Source organism: Ranitomeya variabilis, chromosome 5 (genome assembly GCF_051348905.1).
Source record: "Ranitomeya variabilis isolate aRanVar5 chromosome 5, aRanVar5.hap1, whole genome shotgun sequence".
Classification (NCBI taxonomy): domain Eukaryota; kingdom Metazoa; phylum Chordata; class Amphibia; order Anura; family Dendrobatidae; genus Ranitomeya; species Ranitomeya variabilis.
The window spans coordinates 41,691,978-41,701,536 of record NC_135236.1 but is presented as its reverse complement, the minus strand read 5'-3'; the positions used below and the strand labels follow the sequence as shown (position 1 = coordinate 41,701,536).

The 9,559-nt window shown below is 43.1% G+C and overlaps 1 protein-coding gene across 1 annotated transcript in view; it reads right to left on the bottom strand.

The window, feature by feature from the left end:
* Positions 1-201: 201 nt before the first annotated feature.
* Positions 202-9,559, bottom strand: part of LOC143774283 (NXPE family member 3-like) — a 127,285-nt gene continuing 117,927 nt past the window's right edge. Inside the window, exons 5-6 of the mRNA XM_077261709.1 lie at positions 3,605-3,820; positions 202-2,442 (exon numbers count right to left, since the gene is read on the bottom strand). Of these exons, the coding sequence (XP_077117824.1) occupies positions 1,910-2,442; positions 3,605-3,820 (749 nt within the window). The 3' untranslated portion in view covers positions 202-1,909. The remainder of the gene's footprint in view (positions 2,443-3,604; positions 3,821-9,559) is intronic.

Genomic DNA, 9,559 nt, shown 5'->3' with positions numbered 1-9,559 from the left:
TGATGGAGCCAGTATAGCTTTACCACCTCCAGCGTTTGAGTACTTCTCAATAATTTCTAAGGATGCTACACCAAGTTGTTTTCATAGTAAAGCCCCAGGTGATTAAAATTCCTGTTTCAGAGATCGAAATAATTATAGTAATACTTGAAAGCATATTAAAGAAGGATTGGAAAATTATGTGAATTTAAGACATAGGTCAGCTTCACCTCCATCCGAAAAAAGTTTTATTGTTAAAACTACACCACCAAATAATGGAGGAGTAGGTGGCATTCAGTTATTTATCAGTTTATAGATATACATATTGATAAAATAGAAATAAAATAGTATGAAACAGTGCATAAAAAAGTTCAAGTACTCAATGTAAAGTGTATATCCCCAATCAACCCATTGACTTGTTCCTCTGATCTTCGCTGGTAGAACATCTGCTCTTCTCGGAGATTGTGGTATTCAAGGGGCGAGACTGAAGGAAGGACCACCCCTATTTATCCCACAGACTTCATTTAAAAATCTTAGAGGTATTGAACTATATTCTCTATTAATTTATGTATTTTTTAGAGAGGTTTAAGCCAGTGCACAATCAGTAAAAATAAAACAAATCATGTTAAAAAATCTAAAATAACCAAGGTCATTAATTTGTTAAAATAAATAAACTGTACTAATTATAAATATCAGGTGTGATGCAGTGACCCCTGTTACAGGTCGAGGGCGCTGCATGGTCTCCCCAGAATACGCATGGAGGCATATTGAGGCCATGGTAATGCATGGCAATCACAGGCATAACTGTGGTGATGAGTCAAAGTCCGGCATTATTGTGAATGGCCGGTAGGTGTGTCGCAGAGGAAGATACTCTGCACTGTCAGCCTGAAGTAAGGATGTTCTGGGACCTGTAGTCCCACAAGTAATTGTGTTTTTTTAGAGGGAAGCTGGCAGGGCTAGTTCTGAGAGCTGGGCGGGTCGAACTAGCCACACACACCACCCATCTATGGGAGTGGTTACAGGTTGATAATGTGACCAGGGTGTGGGTCACATGGTCGGTAGTGGTTCCTGCAATAGAGTCTATAGTGGTTCCTGTCTATGGACCTGAATTATCCTGGATAGCTTGTGTGTTGGGAGGTCCTGAGTGTGGACTGGATCCCTGAAAAGCGCACTGTGAGGCCGTGGATCTGAACACCTGTGTGTTGGGAAATCCTGGGAGTAGGATCGGATCCCTGAACAGCGCACTTAGAGACTGGTGTGTTGAATGGTCCCAGGTGGGGATGGACATCCTGAACAGCACATGCAGTAGCCTGTGTTGGAAGTCCTGGGAGTAGGACTTCCTGAATAGCACATGGGAAGGAGTGTGTGTAGTCTGTGATGGCACTACATTGAGGGAGCTACATCCCGCCTGAGGATCTGGACTGACTGATGTGTGCCTGCCAGGTAAGTTGGTAATCCCAGTTCGGCAGTTTCCCTGCAGGAGAGAGGACTGACAGGAGGTCAGCATGTGGAGCAGGAGCTCCAGAAAGGTAACACCCGGGAAGGGACTATCATAACGGCAAAGACGCATCTGCCAGTGGAACAGACTGTTGGTGCTTGTTGTGTTCCACGGACATTGATGGACTGTTCGGCGTACTATCACACATGGTAACTGGACGAAGTGAGAAGTCCAGCATGTTTAGTGTCTGTGAGTTGAAGCTGAATATAAAATGTATATAATTAACTGTGCATGTCCCGGTTTATGCTGCATAAAATAAACTGGATAGACTGTTTAAGTGAAAAACCGTGCCTGTCTGAGTGTATCCCATTGCCAAGCGAGTATTCCCCAACCCGTTAGTGAGTGCTATCTCACACAGGATATAAATAATTTGCACATTTTTTTTTACATTTACCCCAATCTCAACAATCAGTAAAATAAAATGTCTTTTTTTCATTAATGTGGACATATATAGGACAACATAAGGTCCACCTCGTTCTTGATGACTGGAGGTCCTGGGTGGATGTTGTCAGGAAGATAGTGGCAGGATGTCATGTCCCAGACATCCAGGATTATCACCCCCATTCCCTTGAAGGCCGCCCTCAGTAAAATGTCCAGCTGAAGAGACAACCAGTCACTGCCGTATATTGACTTATAACCAGTATTGGCCGATTTGATGATCACTGTCGTCTCCGGGCTTCGAAAAAGCAGAGATGAGATCGCCTGTCGAACTCTATCCAGCCTTTCTAGATAAACCATCACAGGGTAGGAAGTAAAGTGAGCCCATAGGGTGAGCACAATGACGGTGTGAGGTCCTCCACCGATCCCAGCCAAGTCAGCCGCTTCATAGTGAAGATCGGACATCATGGTCTTGCTGGCCCTCAAAGGCAGTCCATGAGCTCGCCATTGCATGACCAGACCAGCATCAGCTTCTACAGCTATCAGAGGTCCTGACTGATAATTGACATGCAGGTCTATCCTTTTGAGGCCTACAGAGAAAAGAAAATGTACTTAGGCCATATTTAGCTGTATAATGTCGCACCAAGTGATTTATATGCGTTCCTTGTTATTCTAAGAAGCTTGTTGATGGATCTCACTGACTTCAGCCAGAGCATCCAATTAAATAATTTCTATAAGAGTTGATTGATTTTCACATATACTATGGGTCACATTGTTTCTGCTCTGCCCTATTCATTGCATACTGACAATATTAATGGGTGCCAGGATGATTTCAGTTTAGGAAGAATGGTCAACCTTTAATACACAGAAATCTAAAATTGACTCCGAACATCTACATGAATGATGTCCCTCTCTTACTATATGTTCAATATCTTCCACTGGTGGTTCACCTTTTGTCTGACTAGTCCCTGAGCCATGTCAGTGGGGTCAATGAGTGGAGATCTTCCTGATCTCAAGAATGATGCAGCTATGATGGTGTCACCTTAACTGAGAAATTCATGAGCTATGTTGATGGTGCTTCTAAATCATTGGGACTGTAATTCAAGTGCCCAAAAGGCAATGCAGCCAGTGTAGTACCTAAGCTTCTTCCTTCAATAAAGCAATGGCATCTCTGATAAGTAGAAACAAGGGGCAGCTTAGCTTGCTATATGACTGCAACTCCATATTAAAGATTTTATCGCAATGAGGTTGTAATCTAATGTAGATCCACCAGATCCACCATATGTGTATCATGATATGTTCCTCTCCAAATTCACTCCGTTAGTTTTCAACCAAGGAAAAGGTTAAATGAGCAGATTAAAGTTCTTTTTTTGTGCAAAACAAGAAGTTGAATGCTAAAATTAAAACTTTCCACACTTCTCATTGTCTTTTGTCTCATCAATCTCTGTCTCCCAGAACTAATAAAGACAGCAGGTGCCTATTCAAGGAGATCTCTAGAAGTCAATGCAAACAAATAAAGTCTCCTGGTTGGGGGTAACAGGGAGACCAAGTTTCAAAGGTAGCTAATGTCATTCCCCTCAAAGTCTGGGATCTTAATGTGTGTAGCTGCTGCACCAGTCATAGTCACACTCATATGGACATCACATCTGCTTATTGAAGGAGGTCATAGAATTGGGAATTCCACCATTCATATATTCACGTCCTATCCTACTGGAAAGTTAAATCACAGAAACAAAACCTTTTAGTTCTTACTAGGTATGAACTTCTCCAGGTACTCAAACCATTGTCGCAGAGTTGAGTCCCCAAACATATGGATGTCTTTTCCTTTAAGACAAGCAAGGGCATCTGAAGACCGAGGAAAATGATGCACCTGGCACACTAAGGATGTCCAATTGTCTCCATAATAAAATCCAGATGGTTGGGTGGCATTTAGTCCAGATCTACAGGTGGGAAGCTTGGAGAGGAGATCTGCAAGACAATGGATTGACCAAAGTTAATGTCTACACAGGTCAGTGAGACTCATTCAAACTATAGTGTAACCATGGCTCTTTTTAGGCTTTCTGATATCATTGACGCTAAGGAATATTGTCACCAGATTTTTCTTCTATGATTACGTATTGAGGTCATTTCCTGGTGCTGTGTATTTAGTGCTTGAACAATCAAAACGTTTGGCAAAGGTTTCCCTTCTTTGTTTGGATGAGCATGATTCTCTTCTTGGCACAGCTCCCAGCATGTACTTGTGCTTTTCGCAAAATGTATTATATCATCAAAAAGTTAATTTATTTCAGTTCTTTAATACAAAAAATGAAACTCATATATTATATAGAGTCATTACACACAGAGTGATCTATTTCAAGTGTTTATTTCTGTTACTGTTGATGATTATGGCTTACAGCCAATGAAACCCAAAAATCATTTCCTCAGTGAATTAACAAAAAACACATGCAAAGGCTTCCTAAGCATTTAAAAAGGCCCATTAGTCTGTTTCAGTAGGCTCCACAGTCATAGGGAAGACTGCTGACCTCACAGATGTCCAGAAGGCAGTCATTGACACACTCCACAAGGAGGGTAAGCCACAAAAGGTCATTGCTAAAGAAGCCGGCTGTTCACAGAGTGCTGTATCCAAGCATATAAATGGAAAGTTGAGTGGAAGGAAAAGGTGTGGTGGAAAAAGGTGCACAAATAACTGGGATAACCGCAGCCTTGAAAGGATTGTTAAGAAAAGGACATTCAAAAATTTGGGGGAGACTCACAAGGAGTGGACTGCTGCTGGAGTCATTGCTTCACCACACACAGACGTATCCAGGACATGGGCTACAAGTGTCGCATTCCTTGTGTCAAGCCACTCATGACCAATAGACAACGCCAGAAGCGTCTTACCTGGGCCAAGGAGAAAAAGAACTGGACTGTTGTCGGTGGTCAAAGGTGTTGTTTTCAGATGAAAGTAAATTTTGCATTTCAGTGAAAATCAAAGTCCCAGAGTCTGGAGGAAGAGTGGAGAGGCCACAATCCAAGCTGCTGGAGGTCTGGTGTGAAGTGTCCACAATCAGTGATGGTTTAGGGAGCCATGTCATCTGCTGGTGTAGGACCACTGGGTTTTATCAAGACCAAAGTCAGCGCAGCCGTCTGCCAGGAAATGTTAGAGCACTTCATGCTTCCCTCTGCCGACAAGCTTTTTGCAGATGGAAATTTAATTCTCCAGCAGGACTTGGCCCCTGTCCACACTTCCAAAAGTACCATTACCTGGTTTATACACAACAGTATCACTGGGCTTGATTGGCAGCAAACTCGCCTGACCTTAACCCCATAGAGAATCTATGGTGTATTGTCAAGAGGAAGATGAGAGACACTAGACCCAACAATGCAGATGAGCTGAAGGCTGCTATCAAAGCAACCTGAGCTTCCATAACCCCTCAGCAGTGTCACCGGCTGATCGCTTCCATGCCACGCCGCATTGATGCAGTAATTACTGCAAAAGGAGCCTCTACCATGTATGGAGTGCATTTACTGAACATACATTTCAGTAGGCCAACATTTTTGGGTTTAAAATAATTTTTCAAGCTGGTGTTATATATTATAAAGTATTCTAATTTACTGAGATAATGACTTTGGGGTTTTCATTGGTTGTAAGCCATAATCATCAACATTAACAGAAATAAACATGTGAAATAGATCACTCTGTAATGACTCTATATAATATATGAGATTCACTTTTTGTATTGAAGAACTGAAATAAATTCACTTTTTGATGATATTCTAATTGTGTGAGAAGCACCTGTATGTGGCCTTTGGAGTTATTAAATGTTCCAGCGGCGGGGTAAATAGAATAAACATTCTTAGTGTCAAGCCATGGGTCACGCTGACTCAAATCCATCCCAAGGCATCCCATCTATGTTTTCTAGTAAAGACTGAACATCTTATATTTGAGGGGCCAGCAGATGGAAAACCATGAAAACATGGCCTCATATCACTACATGCAAAGTTTCAAAGATATTCTTTATTGATGCGTACAAGCAAAATTATATTGGATAACAAAAATATGTGAACCTAGACTTCCAAATGTGTAGGTTAGCATTACTGTCACCTGCATGGTTTATAAACTGAAAACAAAGGGCACCCACCTCTACCGGTAAAACAAATAATGAAGAGGCTGGTGGCAAGCAACATTTACAAATGGTAGGGAGTGTGCTTGGTCTATGACACAGATACTAGGTATAATACGATGGACAACAGGTATTAATATTGCTAAACACAGATTCAAAAGAACATAAAATGATACTGTCACAATGAATAAGAAGGAAGTTGTAATCTACTTAGTGACATTCTCTTGCCTGTCTGAACAGCCATTGTTCCTAGTGATGGGCGAACCCGTGGATGTTTGGGTCTGGTGGGTTTGGCCGAACATCTAAAAAAAAAGTTTGGATTGAGTACCAGAATGGTAATCGGACTGAATGGGGGCCCGAACATCCGTTGTTTACCACGCTGTCATCTGCATGACAACGCAGCAAACACAGGCTCTGATTGATAAGATCATTACCGTCAGTCAGATGACAGTATGAGCCAGCAGCTGTGACCGGCGGTAAAGTGTTTATCTCCAATCACAGGCATTGGCTGATGAGAGAGTACTACTCCCATCAGCTTATTCCCACTGTCACTGAAAACAGCGAGAGCTGGCACCGCTGATGGGAGAATTCATCAGTCGGCTCCTGAGCTATACATAAATGTAAAAAAAAAATGACGTGGGGTCTCTTCTATTTTTAACAACCATCGCAGGTAAAACTGACAGCTGAGGTTGCAACCATCAGCTGTCAGCTTTATCATGGCTGGTTATCAAGAATAGAGCGGACTCATGCCAGTTTTTAAAATATGGCATGGGTTCCCCCCCATTTTTGACAACCAGCCAATAGTGATGGGTGAGCACTAAAATGCTCAGGTGCTCCTTGCTCGGGTCAAGCAAATTGGAATTCTCGGGTGCTCGACCTGAGCAACGAGCCCATTGTAAGTCTATGGGAAACTCGAGCATATTTGCGGCGCCTTCCCCCGGTGGTCTTTAGAGGGTCTAGAAATTGTGGAAATTAATGGGAATAGTGATCAAATGACTTGGTAAAATCATGGGGAAGATCCCTGGAAGCATTTCTGACTCCCAGGTCAGTGCTGTGAATAATGTTGTCAGAGTCTTACGCCACCTTTACAGACTCACAATAAAACATACAAAAACTAAACCAAAATGGATTTTCCCGAGGAACATCCTTTCCAGGGTAATGACTTGTATATAAGGCAAAATAAATAACCAAAAACAAAAATGCTCCTCCACACCTTGGGCTATTTTTGATGAGTTTTTGAACTTTAACATTGCTTTCAACCAAGACAAATGCATTCACTGGGAAATATCATTTTACAACTTTAGCTGGCCATGTGGTATGTGACACCTCATCAGACACATCCTGTTTCATTTATGAAGGAGGGACTCTGAGAGTTAGAAAGCCTATTTTTATAGGGCCATCAGGCGGCATTAATATTCTTAGAGAGCCGTCAGCCGGCTATGCTTTGTTGTTCCCATTATTAAACAGTGGGTCTCCTATATTGTTATTGCCTATGCAGTGAGTGGCATGGCTGCCAAAAATTAGGAAGCACCCCTATACCCCTTTGACGAGATGTACAGGAGGGCCTTATGAAAAAATGGTCCCATTATTAGGAAGTGGGTCTCCCATAGTGTTTAGTAAGTAAGAAAAAAAATCCAGCTCCGGAGTAAAAGTCATCAATTTTATTTCCACATATTTAAAATTCGGAAAAAGCTGCTTGCAAGTAACTGCACAACTATTTCAGAAAAGAAGCCATAAGTTAGCTGAACATGCTGTGGACAAAGAGCACCATGCGTGCTCGAAACGCGTTCAGCTAACTTATGGCTTCTTTTCTGAAATAGTTGTGCAGTTACTTGCAAGCAGCTTTTTCCGAATTTTAAATATGTGGAAATAAAATTGATGACTTTTACTCCGGAGCTGGATTTTTTTTCTTACTTACTAAACACTATGGGAGACCCACTTTTTTTTCTTACTTACTCAGCAGAGGACGTTGGGCGGTGGCGTTTTCCTTGCTCGGATGTTCCTGTGGACTCTCATGGATTTGCTGATGGGGGTGAGCTGAAACATAACTTTTTTACTGTTCAAGACTCCCATAGTGTTTGCCTATGCAGTGAGTGGCAGGGCTGCCCAAAATTTGGACCCACACCTATACCCCTCTGAAGAGACGAACAGCAGGGCCTCCTGAAAACAATGTTCCCATTGTTAGCACCATGCCGGCTTCCCGGCGTGTCAGTTCACTCACCCGCACTGCAGTTTGTTTCTCTTCCTCTCATTCTCCACATGCTCCCAGCAGCACTTCCAGCCGGGTCTCTGGCTATGTTCTAAGGGCACGTGCACACTCCCGCCCAGGGCCGGACTGGGACTAAAATTCAGCCCTGGCATTTGAAGTCACACAGGCCCACTTGTCGCATGGTGACTGTATAATATCTTTGTACACTTGTAGGCTACAAGAAGTGAGGGGAGTGTAACACAACTATATAACATATAATTACAGCTGTATCCAACATTACAGCTCAGCCCCCATAGACTATAATACAGCTCAGCCCCCATAGAATGTAATGCAGCACAGCCCCCATAGACTATAATAGAGCACAGTCCCCATAGAATGTAATGCAGCCCAGCCCCCATAGAATGTAATGCTGCACAGCCCCCATAGAATGTAATGCAGCACAGCCCCCATAGAATGTAATGCAGCACAGCCCCCCATAGAATGTAATGCAGCACAGCCCCCATAGAATGTAATGCAGCACAGTCCCCATAGAATGTAATGCAGCACAGTCCCCATAGAATGTAATGCAGCACAGCCCCCATAGACTATAATACAGCACAGCCCCCATAGAATGTAGTGCAGCACAGTCCCTATAGAATGTAATACAGCACAACCCCCATAGAAAGTAATACAGCACAGCCCCATAGAATGTAATACAGCTCAGCCCCCATAGACTATAATACAGCACAGCCCCATAGAATGTAATACAGCACAGCACCCATAGAATGCAATGCAGCCCAGTCCCATAGAATGTAATACAGCACAGCCCCCATAGAATGTAATGCAGCACAGCCCCCATAGAATATAATGCAGCACAGCCCCATAGAATATAATGCAGCACAGCTCCCATAGAATGGAATGCAGCCAGCCCCCTAGAATATAATGCAGCACATGCCCATGGAATGGAATGCAGCCAGCCCCATAGAATATAATGCAGGCAGCTACCATACAATATAATGCAGCACAGCCCCATAGAATGTAATGCAGCACAGCCCCATAGAATGCAATGCAGCACAGCCCCATAGAATATAATGCAGCACAGCCCCATATAATATAATGCAGCACAGCTCCAATAGAATGGAATGCAGCCAACCCCATAGAATATAATGCAGCACAGGCCCATAGAATGGAATGCAGCCAGCCCCATAGAATATAATGCAGCACAGGCCCATGGAATGCAGCCAGCCCCATAGAATATAATGCAGCACAGGCCCATGGAATGGAATGCAGCCAGCCCCATAGAATATAATGCAGCACAGCTCCCATAGAATGGAATGCAGCCAGCCCCCTAGAATATAATGCAGCACATGCCCATGGAATGGAATGCAGCCAGCCCCATAGAATATAATGCAGGCA